At 41.4% G+C, this 21,432-nt stretch overlaps 1 protein-coding gene across 2 annotated transcripts in view; it reads left to right on the top strand.

Moving 5' to 3' along the window:
- The window catches only part of col27a1b (collagen, type XXVII, alpha 1b), a 60,869-nt gene that overhangs the window by 9,679 nt on the left and 29,758 nt on the right, over positions 1-21,432 (top strand). The window contains exons 4-12 of one of the 2 annotated variants that reach the window (XM_075467417.1): positions 182-235; positions 4,881-4,934; positions 7,989-8,042; positions 8,133-8,186; positions 13,549-13,593; positions 17,131-17,184; positions 18,174-18,218; positions 19,030-19,083; positions 19,938-19,982. In XM_075467417.1, coding sequence (XP_075323532.1) covers positions 182-235; positions 4,881-4,934; positions 7,989-8,042; positions 8,133-8,186; positions 13,549-13,593; positions 17,131-17,184; positions 18,174-18,218; positions 19,030-19,083; positions 19,938-19,982 — 459 coding nt within the window. Of the gene's footprint in view, positions 1-181; positions 236-4,880; positions 4,935-7,988; positions 8,043-8,132; positions 8,187-13,548; positions 13,594-17,130; positions 17,185-18,173; positions 18,219-19,029; positions 19,084-19,937; positions 19,983-21,432 lie in introns of those variants that run through there. The other variant, XM_075467418.1, reaches the window with a different exon arrangement.

Below are 21,432 nucleotides of genomic sequence, written 5' to 3'. Positions count from 1 at the left end.
CGATTTTACTGACTGAATGTCTTGTGACTTTTACAGGATTTTTCTTAACTTTGAACACTTGTTCTTTAGTGTTCAGCTCTCCTTTAAAATGACACAACAAAAGGCAGCAGCTTTTACTTTCGCTGTTGTTTTTATAGGCTTGCTTCACTCGACCCGTGACATCTTTTTCTTTTCCTCTTAGGGCCCTCACGGATTTCCAGGTTTGCCAGGAAAACCAGGCAAGAGGGGCCCAAGGGTAAGCATATCCCACTCACAAATGACAGGTGTTTCATTTAACTTTGCACAGTTCCTTTTTGTTTTTCCATTTTCCCTTCCCAGTACCCCTAAAGTGTCTTCCACGTGTCTCTAATCTCTGCGGTGCCTTCATCACAAGGAGATGACTCCATATCTGCCGGCGCAGATATAGAGGACATTGGAGTATTCTCATCAAACACTCAGAGGCATCTTTGTATGAGAGAGAATTGCTCAGCCAGACCTTGATTTGCTTTGGCTCGCTGTTTGATCAAGCTTTGCTGCACTGCAGCCAAGGTTCATTTGTAAATTTGTAGCGCAAACAACCATAATCTGCAAATCTGTGGTTTGCCGGTATTAAATTAATTGAATACATCGGGTAGGTAATAGAAGGAGGGAAAATATTGTTACTTTGCCAGGATATACTGTACATGTATTTCCATGAACAAGTGTTTTAGATCCCAAGCATAAACACTGCAGGTTCGTAAATCAGGCACAGGCCGTGCTTTAACATCAGTGAACACGTCTGGTGTATTCGACCTCTAATGCAGTCCCTTGGTGGCGTGTCTCTCATTTAGATGATCTCCAGCTGATGGATCAAAACAGAGAAGGTGCAGATGCTGTTTTAGGCTAATGTTCTCCAAAGAAATATAAGATGAAAGAAAACTCCAGTACGTGATTCCTCCCAAGGGAATGATGTGTTATTCTGATTTTTACTATTTGTTACTAATAATTGTGTAGCTGGCCTCCTCCCAGCAAACTACCTCTTCTCCCTCTACGGATGAAAATGAATGAAGCAGAGGTTGAAAGTGGTATTTTAGTGGTGAGATGACAGTCTTGATTGCTCCTTTGCAGAGCTCCTGCAGAGTGCTTGTGCTTCTGAGGAGTGTGTGTGAGCTACCTGCTGCAGACCTGCAGTTGGGCCTCAGGGGAGGGTTGTGGGAACCCAATCTCTTTAAACAAGGAAGAAAGAGGGCTTTGTCCCCATCTTATTAAAGGCATTTAAGATCCTGTCTGGGGCTCAGTAGCTCCATCCAGTAGTACACCAACCTCTATAGAGTTCATTCATCATCAGGCTCTTGAGACCCAACTGCAGGCCACATGGACTCAGGTGCAGTTCAGTTTTTTTTTACAGACTGTTTTCTTGAACCATTAGAGTTTCCCTAGATGGTTCACATGATTAGAGGGAAAAGCCTCACGGCTACACACATGACCTGCAGAAATCCCGCAAATGGACTCTGGCCTTGTAAAGCTTGTGCAAACATTTGGATTAAAAGCCAAATTCACTTGATGTTATATTTACAGATCATTTTCATTTAACCTTCAACATAGTTGATCTTTTTGACCCAGTCTGTGTCAACTTGTTGAGACAACCTTGAAGCTGTTGGACATAGAGCAATATTTACTGGAAAACTGACTGCACGCTCGAGTACAGGATCAAATTGTGTGATTTTAAACATAACAAGATGTGGTAATTTTTAAAATAAACTTCCCGATGCTCAATTTATAGATAACAGAGACAAGTATGAGTATTAAGTGGTAAAAAATAAGATAAGGAATTACAGATTATGTGAGTTTAAAGTCCTTTTCACACAGTGGTCACTTTAAATTGGCAAAACAAAGAAAAGGTAGCCTGGTTAAAAATGAATATTTCAGTTCAGCTTTTTTCTGTCTTGGCTTACTCAGCATTGCTGCTCACATCCCACCAGCACTTCATACCTGCATACTGTGGGCCACCTTTAGAAACCGCGTTGCGCAGTGGCTCATAAAACACAAATGTTTTATTAATCCCTGAATCAATGGATATTTGGCCCGTATTCTTGCCATTTAAAAAACCAAAACAATGAAACATCGATCACCTTTATGAAGCTCAAAGGCATCACAAAACAGAGGATGTGTGTTGAATTTATTGTCCTCCGCATTTCCTGAAGATCAGAGAGCAGCTGCAGTTCGTAGCAGAGCATGACCTCATTCTGAACTCTTCTTTTCAGGCCACATGTAGAAAAGTCTGAGGGGAAGTGTGTCACACAAACTATTGCTGTTGCAGAAGCAGTCCAGCCTCTCCTGAAGGTTGTAGGCATTCTTACTCATTGCGAAAAAATGCTTGACGGCATTTGGAACCGCACCGTACTGTCAGGGCTGTACTTCCCTGACAGCAAGGTGTCATGTCTGACTGAGCAGACAGTCTCACCTCTGCTTCCACCAAGCAAGCAGTCTTTTCACGTGAGAGCGTCCACGTTCCTCTACGTAACTGTAAGCCCTGCTGAAGTTCACCCCGGTCCTGGAGGGGAGGCTCAAGAGCGGATCAAAGGTGGCTTTGTGCTGTGAAAAAAGACCTGCAGTCAGCTTCTGTGAAGTTGAGAACATTTAGATCATTGCTTAAAGAATGATTGACACCACATGACATGAATTAAGGCGTCTATGGAGGCTGAAGTAATGGCACCATTTGATGGTTACTGAAAACTGAACTGATTTATGTCGGTTGTAAAATGCTGATTTTTCAGAGACAAACCACATGTGTGGGCATGAGTGAGCAGTTTCTCCGAGGCTTGATTCTAATTTTCTCTGTCATTATTGGTTACACAGACATTTTCCACTGTTGCTTGTACTAAGGCTAATGAGGAGCACATTTAGAGTTGAAGTTAAGCGGCGGAGGGTGTGCCAGCAACAGCACGGACACCTTATTCCGAGCATCAAGCGTAAAACTAAGCCAATGACAATTTCTTTGCGGAGACTTTTTAAAAAAAAAAAGGTTTTTAATCTAATCTATTTCCCATCAGCCCCTGTAATATGAACACACTCTGAGACTCAGTTTCAGAAAATGCTGACATTTGCTGCTGTCAGCATATGGTGCGTCTGCCCACCAGACATCACCGCTGGTCCAAAGGAGGTGATGCATTTCATGTTCCCAGCTGCACCAACAAATGTTTGCTTTGAGTAAATGCATGAATGATAGCACCAGTGCAATTAAAAAAAAAAGGCAGTTAAATCTGTTTATCATTCTGTGTCATTGAGTCAGCGGATGCAGTCGTCTCAGGGAAGTAATTGGCACTTAATTAGCATCAAAGTCCTTAATTCTAGATTAAATAAACATGAGTGGAAATCCTTCAATACACATTCAGCTGTGTGACCACACTAATCCCACTTTTTCCATCTCTGCAGTCCAGAGAAGGTGTTGGCAGCTCTGTTCTGGGTTAATGGCTAATAATAAGAATAGCACCCCACGCGTCATTACTGTAAAAGTACTTTGCCCTCATCGTAAAGCTGCTCACAGCTCTGGCACACAGGTGCCCTTCATCTGCAGGCTCCAGGTGCAATGGTGTGTGTGTATGTTTCTCTGTCTGCTTCGCACTGCAGTTTGTGTTTAATTGCTAGTTGTCTCCAAACTGTTACTTGACAGGAGCTCTTTTTGGTAATTAAGCAAAAAGAGTATTTTCATTCTTCTTCTCGCCCACATGAAGATGGATGGACCAAGTGGCTTATTCGGCCCATTATTCTTGTCCCAATGGGATACCACCCGGTGGCTTCTCATCAGCATTGCGCCTCCTTATCTTTTGCACTGCAAGAATGCAATTTGTAATACTCAATCCCGACGCCACTATTTCTATACTTCTCCTCCTCCGTTTGCTTCCTATCTGGATATAATGACTTCCATACGTTTTAATATTGAGCGAGTGAAAAGAGGAATGGTCTGAGTAGAGGAGGAGGAGAAGGAGGAGGAAATCTGTGTATGAGCTTCTGTTAAATGTCCCCATATGTCCTGCAAGGGGCGAGGTCTGGCCAGGTTGAGAGAAGCGGAACTGCCTTGGCTCTTTGAGTCCTTTCCGCAGTGTGATAATAGAGCACAGATAGATGACAGACCCTGTCTGGATCACCCAGCCATACACTTACACCTCTTAGCCCTGGTCTGTTTTACTCCTCCTTGGGGGGGGGGGGGGGGGGGGTCTCTCCTCACTACCCACGGAAACTCTGAACCACTCAAAGAACGGGTTGAAGATAGATTTTCTTCCTGTTCTGGCCATCTGAACATGTTTCAATGCTTTGCTGGAGAATATTTTCCATGCTCGGCATTTCATCTCAACTCCACACAAGCGTGCAGCTGAACTGAAGGCTCTTGGATGGAAGTTGTGGCTTTAATTTTCCAAACATTCCGCCTTTGCAAACTGTTTGAATTTATGATCCCTTCAACCCCCAATGTGAACGCAAGGCCTGTGCCTGCCTCTCAGCCCTTTGTGTCTGTGCATCCACCCACCTGGTATGCCATGCAGGAGATGGTTCATTTAGACAAAATATTTGCCACAGATAGTTTAATGAGTTTAACTGACTTACATTTCATGTGATGTGATGGATGAGTGGCCGACGCTTTGTGGGACATCAGAAACCAGTGGAAGAAGTGTAAGACTGAGGGAAATCACATCCATATGTTATAACTTTGACAGGCAGGCAGAAAACACAAGACACAGTATGTTTCACACAGCACCTATACACAAACACAGAGAGCGCTCGTTAGCTGTACGGGGAACATGAATGACATGTCTGTGACTACTGCACATCTACCTCTAGCTCCCCCTTAAGTGAATGTCCTAATAATGGTACCTGTGCTCACCTTTACTCTGTGTCTTTCTTTATCACGTGCATCTCTATTCTAGGGTCCTCCTGGTCCTCATGGGAATCCCGGTCGTCCTGGACCGCCTGGAGTGAAAGTAAGGAGATAATGCCATCTACATTATAGTCATCAGATATTTGATAAGTACACTGGATTAACATGACCCAGAACATGTTGTAAGGCAACTAGTGAATCGCGTTATGTTCCAGATCCCTAAACTATAACTTAAATAGTGCTAAAATCTGTCATCTCTTTCGAAGAGCAACTATCAGTGTTACCAATCTTCTTTACTGCATGCAGTAATGACAAAAAAGTAAAGAATAATCCTGGTGGGACTTTAGATTTTTCCTCTCCTTTCTTGTAAATAAATTTTACAAAAACACCAAAAGAATAATAAATTCATTCTGACAGTAAGTAGTGTCTTTGTAGACGGAGCTTATGTTTCTGCCAGAGACCTTCATTGTTTTCCAGAAACTAGTAAAAATGCATCTTGGAGCCACACTGTTGCACTGGTTGCTACGCTCATTCATCACATTGAACACGAGAACTGTTGTATATTACTCCAAACTGCGCTGTCCTGCTACTGTAAATACTCACTTGGGAGTGTGTATTAATCTGAAGCCAAAATATGCATTCTGTTTTATTTGCTTCAGTTGAGTATGCCTGGCTAAGAAATTCAGTTTGACACAAAGCTCCCTAACAAGATTACACAGCCTTTAAGATTAAAAATAAACTATGTATTTCTTAAAAACTTAAAATCATAGAAATTCAACCATAGATAAACAATGAAGCATGAACAGTGAAACAATGAAAGTGTGAAAAACTTATCTCAATTTTAGTTAATAGGGTAAGTAGCAGCCAGGTGCTGCTGATCCAATCATTCTGCAATGAGAACGATTGTCCACAAGTGGAACATTGAAGACATTTGCCAATCTTCCCAGGAGAGGACGTACCAGCAAGTTAACATGAACATGCGAACTCTACACAGTAAGGCCCCAGCTGGGATTCGAACCAGGAACCGCCTCAACACAGAACAGAAAATATGGTGATGTTGCGCCATCTAGTGGCTTAAATAGCAAAATGCAACAAACTGAATTTCTGCACAAAATGCTAAAGGCCCATTGTGGAGCTAAGGGGCCAATGTAGTGACATGGTGGTGCAGAATGCTGGAAAGTGAGGAGAAGGATCTGTGGTGACTTTGAATCTGAAGCTATGACTATTACATTCTGCCAATATGTTGCTCTAAATATAACACACTGGAAATTTAATGAAACAATTTGACTTTTAAACAAGGGTTTAAACTAAACTTGCTCTCCATTAAAGTATCCCAATTTATATTTGCTCTCAACGGACAGCCTTGACTCAAAGTTAGGTGACATGGCATTTGTGTTTAGCATCCATCTCAATTGAAGCAAAGGTGCATAGATTAACAGCGGGGACTCGAATATGAGCCCCTCAAGGGCTCAAGTAGTTTTAATCACGGTGTGACTGATCAGGTAATTTTAATCAAAAACAATGAAAGACATGCATTTTCTTCTTTTCTTCATATTTGAGCGTACTTAATCTCAGTTTGAGGAGGATTTCAACCTCGAACAGGATATGGTCTTTTGTACATAAACTAGTACTAGTGGTTCTTGTGTGTTTTCTTAGTCATCCAATGTTTGTTTGTGATTTCAGTCAGTTCGCCTGCCTGAGGTCAGATCTTCTTGGCTTTTCTCCTCATAAAAATCCATTTTTATCATTGCCCTCTGGAAGAAACGGGAGTTTTAAATTATTCTGTCTCACTAATTTGCAGGTACTCGTGACAGTCTGTGTTCCAGCTGAATTCTTTTGTCCACAAAGTGGGTTCTTAGCTCCATAAAATGCCTGCAAGCCTTCACAGAGTGGGCTTCTGTGGTAATCTTTGTCAGAATGAGGTGACAGATTGCTCGTATTCCTGGTCTAATGGTAATCCACGTGAATGCAGTGAATTTCAGCGCTTCCCAAATGATTGGGGGAAAAACTTAACTGATACCACGCTTTGGCCTACTTAAAACTGAAAAACCATAACTCGTATTTTGTATACACGTGTTTGTTGGAGCTGAACTGAAAGCCTAGCCTGGCTTTGTTTGGACAGTTTGCACACAAACCTCAAACCACAGACTGTCTGATATAACACAGTGCTTTTATATAAAAAAAAAAGATGTAAAGATATTGAGTTTTAGAAGAATTTGTAATGATGACAGATTGAGACAATATGATGCTCAATTCATCCATTCATAATAGCCCGGCATTAGACCTAAACTTCACACTTTCACGTGAAAACCTAAAAGTAGCAACAAAAAAAAATGGTTCACATAATGCATGTTGCTTTTAGCTGGAGGAATTCAAAAGAAATGAATGCCTCTGGAGAAAGAAATGCCACCAAAAGTAGTTTTGTTATTCCCAGTTGTGCCTAACATGAACATGCAGGTTTAGATGGGCTGATTTACTATAGATGGAGAGATTTGTATCACTTTTACCAGACAAACAAGTGTCACAACTTTCCATATATGCTTTGATCTAGTAATTCCAAGAAGTTTTGAAATAAATAACCCCCATACAGCTTTAAAAGTAGGCTTTAGCTGTGGTGTCGTGTGGCAGAGGTTGATTTATTTCTACTCTCAGACCTCAATTTGTCAAATAAAATGTGCATTCAGCTGTTGTCTGATTCCAGTCCAACTCGCTCAATAAAGTAACATTTTATTAATTTGTTTCTGTTTGCGATAAGCACCAACACAGGAAACAATCTGCTTTCTCCTTTGAGCTCTTGTATTGTAATTGCGCCGGAAGATTACTGGGCTGCTCTTTCACAAGAAAAATTAAACATCGAGTGCTGGCCCAGACTGGACTAACAGGATTCCCACTGCCCGAAAAGGGAGAAGAATGTGCGCGATCACTCCCCATCCCTTCTTGCAGGCTCTCTGGAAACCGAGTCACAGGAGGGCCTAAACGGACTGCACGTTTGTGTAAACACAACCAGTCGAAAGAAATAGAGTGAACTCACGAGGCTTTGATAGTGTAAATGTCGCAGAGGCTCGAAGCTCACTGGAACCCAAATCATTCTTTGCCGGCGGAAGTGTCTCTAAAAGTGAAAAAAGAATATGCTTTCTGTTTTCTTTTTTTGTTCCAGGGACAAAAAGGAGATCCTGGACTGTCCCCTGGTCAAGCCCCAAAAGGACTAAAAGTATACACGTTGTTATGGTTCCTTACTTTAAACACCTTGACAATAGCAGGCATGTTTGGTAAATGAATGAGACTTAATTAATTCTTTCAGGGAGAGGCTGGTGTTATGGGCCCCCCCGGACTGCCTGGCCAAGATGGACGGAAGGTAAATAAGAAATCAGTTTTTTACAAACATGAATTGCTTGTGTGTGTATATGTGTGTGTGTAAATCCACATTTACATCATGTCATCACAGTTTACGGGCTCAGCTCCATTCAATGGAGCCGTGGATTTCTGTATATTGTAGATCACAAATTTAATGCACCCCGAAATCTGCCTCTGAAAGCAGTGTCTCCCACATGGTGGTGTTCTCAGTGTCTAGCCAAATGGGCATGTTTGAGCTCTTGTTTGGAAAGCAGGTGTGGAAAAGCAGCCCTTTGTTCTGGCTCCCATGCAGGTCCAATTATTAGAGGGTTTGGATATCAGGCGTGTGGCATCATCTGTGTCACAGGCCTCAGATGTGTTGAACGCAGCTGAGGAGAAAATGAGACTCACTGGGTGAAAAGTTTTGCATGCTTCCTCCACTCGCTCCCTGGAGAATAGCTCCTCTCAAAAGTAGGACAAGTTAGGAATGTGGGTTAGTTCTGTGATCTGGTCCCGCTCATGATCTTGAGTACGGTATTTGCCTTCTTTGCGTACTCCTTTGCTGGGTTATCTTGACAGAGAGTGACCACAGATCGTTCGCTCCACGGCCTTGTGCATTTTATCATTGGCCTTTTCCCAACCCCGCACAGTAATTACACGTGTCGAGTGGGCCGGTGCCTGCCGGGATTTCTTACGCCGCATAGTTTGCAAATAAGATGGTAAACATAGTTCGCTTCAACACCCCAGTTTTGCATTCATTTTTAATCAGGAAATTGTTCATTTACTCACCTGTCGAAAAAAGTAAGCTAAACATTACGTTTTACTTGCCAAGCTTCCTTTTTTGTGAGTTTCTCTAAAGTGCATTAGTTCCCACTGAAGATACCTAAACAGCCTTGTGTAAAAGCCTGGCGAGAGCCACTCCTTATTTCTTTACATTTCACTTCCAAGCAAACAGACTCTCACTTTTTTTTCCCTAAGCGAATTAACTCTTGCTTGTGAATCATTCAAGCATAAAAAGAGGCTCCAAACTCAAGGTTTGAACATCTACAAGTAACAGACAACTTAACAAAGAACATTTCTGAAATTGTATTTTTAAGCACTTTGTGACTAGCAGCCTGTTTCTAAGTTCCCATTTCTTTAGTTATAAGTATGAAAAATAACATCGACAACACAGCTTTGACAGACATAAAACTGCATAAAAATAAATGAGTGGTGGCTCAAGACTTTTGCACAGTACTGTGTTACAGTTCCTCTGTAACATCTGGACACAGTAGTTTTACAATATTTATATGTCTACACCTACTGTACCTCATCCCTGGAGAGTTAGATAATGTGCACCTTTTCCAGCATTTCCCAACTTCTCAGTTGGGAGAATAAACAGCCCTAAACTCTCCTCTGATAGCAAAATGTAGTGATGTATAAACTTCTAGTTTGGCAGAAAGCATAAATGATCATGGGAGAAAATGCTGAGACAGAATCTCCTTTAAAACACACTTTGGCAGTTTATGATAACTGTTCGGATGCCAGATGAAAACTAAGTAGAAGCAACTTCATTTCTTTATGCGATGCATACATACACACCACTCACGTTTTTTAATCAATAGCATGAGTGGAATAATGCCTTGGAGGGAGCTCCAGCAGTGTGTTATGTAATCCGACCGGGCTGGCGGTGAAAAACCATCTGGTGTGCTCCAGGTTCCTCCATTCAGTGTGTTTGTGGGGCTTAAAAGAGGAAGACCTCCTCTTGTCTTGTGAGTCATGGAACATGGAGTCATTGGAAAAGGCCCATGTTCTCCCCCACTGATTTACGGTTTTTGTGAACCTTTGCTGGCTGTGCACCAGCCATTTCATGTCCTCATGATCAGTTCAGGTGGGATTCTGATCCCTCTGTTGCAAGTCTGTGTTAACTTTTAAGAACTCGTGTGTGTGCAGGTAACAGCTGACAGCCATTCAAAGCGTTAAAGTGCAGTTTGTATCCAGCTAATAAAAACAAGGCAATCGGCTTGGCTCTGCTGAAGGCCACCAGACACCTCATTGCTTGCAGCTGTTCTTGAGACTTCTTTCTTTTCTTTTTTTTTTAAGTGGTTTTCTGGCACAGAAAACCAAAACTCTTTAAAATGCAGAATTTTACTGAATTTCCACAAGCAGCCACAGTTCAAGCTCAAGGTTTTCTTTCTTGCTGTCTAACCAGCCGGTAAAACTTTGACCCGCGGCAGCTTGATGGACCCTTTTCGCTGAGGTTTTCTGCTCAGTCCCTGGCTCTCTGCCAGAAAAAGCCTTCCTCACTGTGGGAAATGTGTAAAGATGTAATGGGAAGGTTGCCTGGGAGTCAGTCAGTAGTTTGCACTGTAAGGAAAAAGGGGACTGGTGGTATGTGTGTGTCAAACCCAAAACACTGTGGAGAGTATTACCAATTCTGGACCAGATTGTCTTTTACACAGCCAGCTTAGATATTTTTTCACACACTGTGCTAACACTCAATTTTTTACGAAGTGTGCAGCCCCCGTGCTTTTTTTTTTTCTTCCTGCTTCTCAGCTTTATACAGTAACATACTCGTTCCTAAAAGTTTTTATTATGATAAAGAGAAAAATCCATAAAAGAAGGGTGTATATTTTCTTTGTCCGCCAGGTCTGTTACAGTCTGTTACTTCCTCTTTAAGCAGGGGAAACACTGCTGCTGCCTCAGTTTGAGGTTTGTTGGCTGCAGGGTCGATCTGGTGTGAGTCACACTAATTAAAACGGTTTGCTCTTCATTAGGATACGGATCTAATTGAGAATGTGCTCCTTTGCCATCTTTGTGTCATTTTACAGAACCTTGAAAGTTGTCCATGCACAACAGACATGCACATGTAAGGGACGGCCTTCTTTTTCCTGTTTTCACTGTACTCAGCTGTTTTCGGCTTTGCTGGAAGGTTCAGGCACATTTTTTGTCCTTTTCCCGTCAGCATTACTTTTGCTCCTGTAGGAGACTCATTCACTCCCCAACATCCTATCAAATATCCAACTCCCTGCCTGTTTACAGATGAATGGACAAATAATCACAAGAACTAAATTACAACAGTGTCTGAGAGAATCATTGTGTCCAGTGGGCCAGCATCTGGCTTCAATCTGTCCAAAAGCTGCTGGTAGGAGGGCCAGAACGTTGTGTCTCAAAAAAATAGTTTTTTGTCTGCGTGTGTTTATTTCTTTGTGAGGACTTAATGGATTCAGGAACATTTGGCGAGGGGACAATTTTTTCAAATTATTTTGCCCAGCATGATTTCGCTACGTTTTCTGGTCCGTCAGTTTTATCTCCCCCAGTCCTGTCTTGGCTTCAGTATGTCCCTCAGTATTAACTCCCGCTGTGAAATCAAATCACTTTCAAACTAAAACTAAACCTCAGCCAGAGCCGTTGTACTATCAAAAATTATGACATATCATTTTCAGTCATTGATATTTAGTGCTGCGACTGATCTGGGACCTCCCCGACCTATCTCAAGCATCGGAGGCCCTGGTCAGGGGGAGCGGCAGCCAAGCAGAATAAGATTCGGTGACGTCAGACTTGATATTAAGTAGAACACAGTTTGAAAAGAGAAGGAGGAGCCGGGCTGGAGTTGGGTTGCAAAGTGCCTTTCAGAAAAGGCAGCAAAGGCAGGCAGACTAAAGCAGTTTAGATAAAGTTCTCTGTATGTGGTTTGACAGTCGAATGCATTGAAGGGGATCAGCTGTGTGATCGAGTGGTGTGGCCTTAATTTTGTGGCCTATTTTAAGTGAAACGATGTGTCCACAGTTTGGAAAAAAACAGTGAAGGCATCAGGCTTCATAACTGCAACATAATTGACTAGACATGGAATTTATGGAGTTTTATGATACATTTTTTTAAGATACACCAGAATGTTGTATGTGTTGGGCGAGTGTGTGTGTGTGTCTGTGTGTATGTGTAACAGTTACCCAACATGTCCTCCACTAAGGCTAATTTTCTTGAAGTTTTACAGAAAATAATCTTCATCCAAATTTCAAAGGCTCGTCCTTTGGCCATGCTCTAACCCACCACCAGATTTCATGAAATTGGGCTTGGTAGTTTTTTTTAGTTTTTTTTTTTTTTATAAAAAAATAATTAATTTCTGTTTTCATTTTCCGATCCTTTCCCAAAAAGTGGATTATTTAAAAAAAAATTTCAATGATGCTGGAGTTAAAATCAGCCCGATCCTGTTTGAAATGATTGAATTTAGTTGTAACTGATTGCATTGCACTGAGACCCAATAAAACAGCATTTAACATTTGGAGTTTAAAAACTTTCAAAAGTTTCCTTGACGTATTTTTTTCTTCCAAATGCCTCTGTACATTTGCGTAAGTAGATTTAATTCTCTCTCTGACTAACTGTTCGAGGATACTTTGTCTGAAGACATTATTGTTTACACTGATTCAGTTTTTTTGGCCTTCACCGCCTGCTGGTTACTTGTTCTGCCGCTGATAGGCCAGCACAGCTGGTGGCAAATGACTTTACACTCGAGAGGACAGACTTGTTCATCCCTCAGAGATGACCTCACACAACTATCTCTGCGATTTTAAGTGTTGATTAAAGAAAAAAAAAAGGATTAATAAAATTTGTTTCCTGCTGGCATACTCATTCGAGATCACAGAGCATGAAGATGAGCATCAATTACCCTTTAGGGTGTTCATGTGTTGCTGCCTAATTAGTTTACCGCTTTTGTTAATGGGAGACAGTTCTAAATAGTTTTTTCACATTGCAGAGGGGGCAATAAATAGACAAACAAAAAAAACAAGCAGCAGGGCTACGATAATAAATGGAACCTGCATTGTTTTTGTGTGGAAATTGAAAAGAATGACTTCATTCAGCGCTGAGGAGCGGCCTATTAGTTTCACAGCCAGCACATTTGCTTTTTCTACGGAGCCTTTTAAACTAAGCTTCCGTGGTTTTATTAAGTTATTTCATTTAACTTTGTAGAAACAAACGAATCGATGTTCTCGATGAGAAAACCTTTCAACCTAATTCCAGCCGTTGCAGTGTTGATTGAGACCCTCATGGGAACAAAGTGGAAAACACAATCCATGGTACTATAAATGGTATACAAAGTATAGTATATGTGTACTTTATTTATAATGTAATTTTCATTTCACTTCACAAAAGAAATGTTAGAAGATAAAGGAGACTAATTTTTCTATCAGAAACACAAACTTATTCATTACAGTCGTATTTAAGTCTCTTCATCAAGCCCATTTGGTCCTGTGTAATCTTGACTAAATATTTGTTTAGTCACTCTCCACTACTCCCTTTATTGTTCTTCCCTGTGGTTTTGCGATGAGAATCTGGGATTAGATGCACCACAGCATTTTCACTTTGATTTGCAAAGCCCTTAACTTGTTTATTTCTCATATCAACAGGGACAAAAAGGCCACCCTGGTCCCTCTGGCCTCCAAGGTGAACCTGTGAGTATTTTTTTCCCCTGTTAAAAAGTTATTGGAACTTGAATGTACTTTATCTGACATGCAGTGCTATCACAGACGGCAATAATTTCAGTCAGCGGCATGAAAATGAGCTCAAACATACAGTCGGCCTTGTTAAGAGCTGCAAACTGTGATGCAACAGATGGAATTTCTCCCATAGAGTAATTGCAGTAAGTTTTCTAAGTCGCTTAGACAACCAGCCTGCAAGTGAATAACAAAAGACAAACACTTGCCAAGAATGCAGAGGAGAGCTGGTGTCAGTTTACCAGGCAAATCTTTCATGGTTTCATTCAAACTTTATACTTTTATTCTACTTTGTATCAAGGTAAAAGGCCAACTACTAAAATCCACATTTTACTTTAGCATTTACACTGTATTGAATATCACACATTATCTCGTGTATGATCCATATCAGTGTAATATTTACTGATGAAATACCACAGCTCAGAGTCTAAATAGAGAAGTTTTTGGTACATTTTTTCATTTATAGTTTGAAAACCGGACAAAAGAGGGTAAAGATGGAACAAAAACATTAACACAGACAATGCAGGGTTTAAAAAAGCAGCAGGGGTTTCTCAACACTTGGAGAGTGCAGACGCCAGATATATGACGTTCAGGAATATTGGCGGGAAAATGGCACAAGATTTTTGGCACAGGTACAAGTGGGCTAAATAGTTTGGATGTCACGGGTCATTCCTCCTCCACATCCTCCTCTTCCTCCTTCTTCAGTCCAGACTATGTGTTACATCTCATAGAGAAATGTGTTGTGTCCCTAAGAAAATTTTATTTTTCTTCCAGTAATCTTTCGAGATGATGCCCTGTTTTCTGTTGAAAATGTCTTAGACGTTATGCTTGCTTATTTAATGCACACTTCTCTTTCATCTGCTGGAACCTCTGTTTGACCCTTTGTTGTTGTGCTCTGTAGATAAGTGAAATAATGAACTTTCAGGAGTGTAAGCATGTGTGTGGTTGTTTGTCTCTGTGTGGGGTTCTGTGATGGACTGGCGACCAGTCCAGGATGTACCCCGCCTCCTGCCCAATGACCGCTGGGATAGGCTCCAGCCCCCCCGCTACCCGACAGTTGGATTAAACGGGTATAGAAAATGGATAGATGGATGGAATTTACTTTCAGTGTTTCCTATCAAAATGTACTGCGTTTATCCTTCGGGGTTTATTTTTTGGTAAATGTTTATGACTAATGGTCCTGTTTTGATTAATGTTTGCAAAGGCTAACAGTTTGTCCCTCCATTTTGGTGGCGATTGACGCATTTGTTGACATATTATTGCCCCCTGTTGCTAATGATTGATGGATGGCAGGCATGTATGAATTATTTCCTTGAAATATCACCCAGGGGTGTGTGTTTAACATCGCTTGCATTCTTGTGTGCCTGTGCTGCATTTACTGTAACTCAGAGCTTTGAATAAATGAAAACACTTCAGTCTGTAACTCAGGTAATGTTTCTCAACCCTGACTTCCATATTGTAGGTCATTTGGTAAAAAGACAGCTTACCCAATGCAAACTCTCTTTGTTATTCTTGATCTAATTAAACATCTGATGAAATAAGTCATCAGCCCTTTCCGTAAATGAACTGTATATCAGCTGATGTGTGCTTGCTGTTGATGACAAAACAACAAAGTATATTCCCACTTCCACGATATATCAAATACAGCAAACACACGAGTATGTATTTGTTGGGAAAGACCTATGCTCCCTGGTCGTCAGCGACTCCACAAAGTACCTTTACAGTAGTGCTACTTTTTGTGTCACATTTTTAAACATGCCATTTGATAAAGCTTACTAATGTAAATACATTTCCTCTGTTTCCGTTGTTAAGCCTTGGCTTTTTTAAGCCGTATTTTAAAACGACAACCTTCTACTGTACAAAGTGTTGAGTCTTTGTTAGGTGTTCCTGTAGAGTTTAATGGAATCCAATGAAACTGTTTTGCTTCTGTCTGTTGATCTGCCACTGAACTCTTAATTGTAGTTCATGATGGTATTTTATTGCATTATATTGCCAAGGTTTCCCTGGCATTCTGCATGTCACCCCTTGCCTCTTCACATATTGCCAGGAAAATGGGAAATAGATGAATATTCATAGAAATATACAGACATAAATGGAAATACAAAAAAAAATAGAGCAAAACGAGAGCTTGTACAATTCTAACAATCCTGGAAGCCAATATTCGGTCGTAGCACTTTTATTCTTCAACACAGCCTGAACCCTCTTAGATGAGATTTATTGTGATCTCTTTAAGGAGTCTTCAGGAATAGTTCTCCAGGCTTCTTGAAGGACATCCCAGAGCTCTTTGGATGCTGGCTGCCTTTTGTTCCGTTCTCTGCCAACATGATCCCACACTGCTTCGGTAATGTTGAGGTCCGGGTTCTGGGGAGGATTCATCCCTCCATCAGACCTGTTGCCACTGATATTCAGTCCACTTCTTGTGTCATTTGGTTCACCACAGCCTTTTCTCCCTGTCTCCCTTCCATGGAGACGATTTCTGATGAGGCTTCAGTGAACAGTAGATGGATCAACTGAAGGTCCAGATGGATCTCTCAGGTCCTGTGTCGGGTCTTTGCTGCAATAATTTCCCAATAATTAAGAACATCAAGATACTGTCCATCCACCGTAGATGGTTTTTAAAGTGTACCCCTTCTTCTTTTGCCCTGCACTTGTCCAGTTTCTTCAAATGCTTTAAGGACTTACTGTACACCCTGTTAAGATATGCCAAGTTTTCAGCTAAAAGCTCTTATGTTAAGTGGCTTAACAACGAGCAAAGGCATTGCTGAAAGTGAGCGACAAAGCAGCCAATGTCCAAAGAAAAACTTTGAAAGACCTTCAGAGGCCTGGAGAACTATTACTCAAGACCACTTCCCTTTAGCTCAGGACTGCAGCTTGCTGCTAGTGTATGATGAATGTGGTCATGCTAATCATACAGTAAACTATATGAACAGTCTGGTATTTTTTGCATGCCTTCACTAATTAACTCTGTTTAGCTCTTCGCATACATGTTGTATTAAGCATTCCTCTCTGTGGAATCCGTTTGGTTTGGTCTCACCACAGGGAAGGACTGACTGATGTATTGAGCTATGCATTGGTATACTGAGGCAGAATCGTGCTCACTGTTGTCGGAGCAGCAGTTGGCTTGACAACATTGTTATAGTGCTTACTGTCAGATTAATATAATGTTTACAGTGGAAATGTCTATAGTGGCGCCTCTTACGCAGCAGCGACTGGACTAAACAAAGGGTGTTTATTGAAAATGATGAGGATTTAAATAGTTTTTTTTTTTAGGAGCAACTGGCCACAGTTACTGCATACAAACAGTGCTCGCTTTCAAATTGAATTTCTGTCTCCTTTGACTCTGTGTTACTGCAGTTGTGAGGATGCAACAGAAACCATGTGGGCAAAAATTGCTGCTTCCTTCCCTTCATCCCTCAGTCTTTTCTTCCTTCCCATTCCAAACTTCAGACTCGTCCTCTTGTAGCGCTGATGTCTGTACCTTCTTTGTCTCCACAGGGCGAGCGGGGAGATGATGGAAGCCCTGGGGCCAAAGGCTATCCTGGCAGGCAGGTGCAGTAAATCTAGTGTTGCGGTGCTGATTGAGCAGGGCCACACACACACACACACACAAACACACACACACACACACATGCAATTGATACAACAATGAATGAAGGACGAGGATATCCCCTCTTGTTGTAAACCCCACTTCTTGAAATTATTTGAGTGATTCTGGTCTTTGAAATGAAAGATATTTGAATTAAAGGGAAATTAAAGGAGAGCATTGAATTCCTGTGCGTTTTATCTGCCTGAGCAGAATAACATTCACAGATTTTGGACGCTTGGGGAGAAAAAAAAGGTTGGGGGGGGTGCTCCAGCAAATGTGTCGAGCTCCACCTGTGGTGGAATTCAGCAACGGATGCTGCTGAATTCCTGCTATCGAGAGGAAATAAAACGTCAAAAGTTTTACTTAGAAAGCACAGCCCTGAGGAAGGAAAGGGTAATAAAAGTGTGACTAATGCCACAGCTCCCTGGTTACAAATAAGATTCCTCTGTCCTTCCAAACCTTCCTTATCCCACCTCTTGGGATAGTGTGTGTTTAACATACAGTAAGAAGTCAAAGCTGAGGAGCATTAGGGCTTCTCTGTAAGTTAAACTCCAGAAACAGCTGGACGGCTGTTCACTCGCTTTGCTCTCTAAATGTTTAAGATAAGGCACGGGTCCCATTATATCTGTGCTTTAGCACGTGGAAAATCAGAACTCACATGAACACTTAGTGACATGTGATCGATTAGGTTTTAGCACCCCCTACCATCACGAATCACTAGGGCTGTATTTTTACGTGTATCAACCCTGAAGATTTTGTCCATGGTGCTCATTGGAATTTAGAAGAAGGATGTAATGTTCATCCGTCTTTAAGTCCTGGCTTTTCACCAAGGATTTAATTTTATCTAACATGTTTTAGCTGATTGAATCCTAAGCAGAGCAGAACTCTTACAGCCAGGAATAAGCTCACCAGCTGACTGTAACCACATGAATGCGTTTTTTTTTAACCTTAGGGTTTACCAGGGCCTGTAGGAAGAATGGGGCCAAAAGGAGTCACAGTAAGTAGATGTTTAGGACATTTATCATTTTTTGTTGCGGTAGATACAAACTTTTTAAGGTAGTATGTTTGATCAATGAATTAAATGCTGCTTTTAGAGTACTCAAGTTAGTTAAATTTGTTCATAAAGCAGGTTTAATTACAGCTGACTGGATTTCCTTTGGCAGTGAAGAGAAAGATGTTTCTTCTTTGTAAACCAACACTGTTGAACTTTCACTTTCTTAAAGGGACTGTAAAACGCCTCTGAAATGCCTGCCTAACCAGTGTGGGCACATAAAAAGACCAGTGTCATAAACGCCATTCATCTGCCCTCGTTAACTCCTCGATCATAATAGCAGATGGTTTTGTTAGTTTGTTACGTATTGCGGGCCAAATATCATAAAAGTGTATTTCTTTGGTGCAGAGTGTAACTGTAACTGTAAACATCTGAAAGATGGAGGCTTTAGATGTAACGCCATTGTTATTTCTGCTTTTCCGCCGAGCAGGTTTGGCACAAAGATCTTCAGAGATCCCTGATGCGAGGGTATGTGCCCTTGGACTACATCGTGGAAGCCAGCACCATGCAGTCCATGGGCATATACACTTGCTTCAAGGCTTTGCTCTTCAGGACACCTCGACTGTAAAAAAAATGAGTGAACAAAAAACTGGCTGAGCTGCAACTGTTAGGACTTAAAAGTGAATTTTGTTAAAATTTTGGTTGACAACTATCAGTCCTGAATAATACCCCAGTCTCATTGTGTCCCCCGTTGTCCTTTTTCTTCTCTGCATATCTGCTCCTTATCCTCTACCCCATCTTTTATTCATCCTTTCAGGGTCACATTGGCATCCCTGGGCTTTTTGGCTTTCCTGGTCCTGATGGGGAGAGAGTGAGTATTAGTGGTTGTGAGAGTAAATGATTGCAGGGCCTGCATTATGACTGTCCACGGGCCCAAAACGTGGAATGAAATAGAAATACATTTCACTGTTGCAATAATGAGACACTGGAGGCAGATTTCACCAAATCAGTATTCGAAGCTTAAAGTGGAGCAAAGTCTCGTATTCTGTGTTGGATCGAGCCTCACGCCACAACCCAGCTGCTGTCCTGGATAATGTTAAAGTGTAGAAGATGGGTCTAAATATACTTAAACCCAGCCATAATTCAAACAGTGGATCAAAACAAAGGCACCACATTTCTTAGGACTTTAGTGCCAAGTGTTCCTCGCTACAGAGGATTTTAATTTTAGTCAACAAAACTCAAACCACATCTCACACCACGAGTCACTTTATTACATTCCCAATGCTTTGATCAAACTGCATGATTTTCATCAGCTGATCGGTTTTTGTCTGATTATTCTGATTTTTTTTTTTTTTCTGTTTAAATATCCTTTTTTTTTTTTTTTCCTGAGCACTTTTTAGATCACTTGATGAAGATCATAAGTCCCATAACAGCCTTTTGAGATTGTAATACCTTAGATTAGAGATTGTGCCCACCTGAAGAATTTACTTTGAATATTTGATTTTAATGAAAACCTCGTTGCTCATCTAAAACAAAAAGAAAAGGCTGTTTCTCTGTTCTCATTCCGTCAAGTAATTAGATTTTTGGTCTGCAAGGAGCAATGCAAGTTTACTTGGCTCATTATCGTATCGTCTGATAAGATTAGAAGTTTTCAGCTTATGCACTTTCTCTAGGATATTAAACATCTTGGTGTCTCTTCGCTCTGTTTTCTTTTCTGTTTTCTAGGGAATTCCCGGCGTTCATGGGAAGAAGGGCAAGATGGGTAGGCCGGTAAAGTTTTCTCTCAACATACTTCCCAGACAACATTGTTAATGCAGCCTTGTGGTACTTAAAATACTTGTGATCTACTGTAAGCTCTATTAAAGTACAGGCACTCTTAAAGACAGTTTAGTATCAAACCCCTTCAGGCGTTACTCGTAAATTTGTGGAAAAAAGTTCCTCACTGACACAGTGACGCATCGGCAGTCTTGGAGAGCCACATGCACCCTGACCAGTGAAATAGATGCTTTGGCAACATGAATGCTTCTTTTTGAAATCACATTGAAGTGGGTGCATTTATGGGTCTTTATGATTAATTTCCTCCTGCTGTCGTTGATTCAGAAACTTTGTGTTTTGGACAGTGTGCTTATTACTGCCCCTGTAATGGATTAGAGGGATATGATAATGGGATGTGTAAGTTGTGGGTTTGGCCCTGTGGGGGCTTTACCCACAGACCATGGAAGTCTATCGTCATCGGCGCCAGCCGGCCAGGCTAACATGGAAATTACTGATACTGCACATAACCACTTGTGTAAATGGGATATTTCCCAGGCTCCATCTGGTTGTACATGATTTTTAACTGTTGTTATGTAATTGTGGTCAGTGACATATACGGAGGTCTAAAAGTAAGCATATAATAGCCAAGTCATGAGCAAGGCATTTCTCTTGGTGAGAAGGGAAGTTAATTGCTTTGCCTTTGTCTATTGTAAAAAGATACAAAAAAGTAACACTTGAACTGCTACACTTATTGTGTCTCAGCCATACAGATGTTTTTTTGTCCATTAACTTCTGTTTTGGAGTAAAGCAGTGAAGAGGTACTTCATTTGCACTGGTCTCAAAATAAAAACAACAATGAGAACAAATACTTGCCCGGCTCTCTGAACAAACGAGCTGAGTTATTTTTGGAGGGAGGCAAACTTTTCCACATTTGCTGTGGGCTTCATGTTGCGCCAGTTATTGCTTATTACCACATTTATGTAAAGAAGCAGTTTGCCACCAAACATTCCCATCTCTGGCATCTCTTGTGGTCCGTCATTGAATCCCCTGCTTTTTGTCTGCAGACAGAGAATGAGGGAGCTCTCTCCGCTCGTCTGCCATCTATCATTCGCTTCTCCTCAGCTCTCACCTTCTAAATGGAGTGCTGAGCCGTGATGTGTGGCAAGTTGCGTGTTGACCTTGGCATGCTGACAAGCACACGATGGGCGTGTGGCCTCATGGCTGCATCACGCCTCTTGTTCTGCCTCTATAATGGAATTACGAGCACCAAGCAAAAAAAAAAGACGCAGTCAGCAATTCCTGGTCCAAGCAGCTTTATTCAGCCATTTAGGAAAAGTCCTGGGGGTTTGGTTCGCAGCCCGCTGAGCACTCCGCACACTCATCGCTTGGAAACATACTGCCGTGGAATTTCCTGCCGCTCTCCCAGGAATGAAAGCACTGCGAGCGTAATTGATGGGATTTGCTT

The sequence above is a fragment of the Odontesthes bonariensis genome, chromosome 6 (genome assembly GCF_027942865.1).
Source record: "Odontesthes bonariensis isolate fOdoBon6 chromosome 6, fOdoBon6.hap1, whole genome shotgun sequence".
In the NCBI taxonomy this organism is placed as follows: Eukaryota; Metazoa; Chordata; class Actinopteri; order Atheriniformes; family Atherinopsidae; genus Odontesthes; species Odontesthes bonariensis.
The sequence above is the reverse complement of the archived record's forward strand: the minus strand, read 5'-3'. Positions and strand labels throughout refer to the sequence as shown.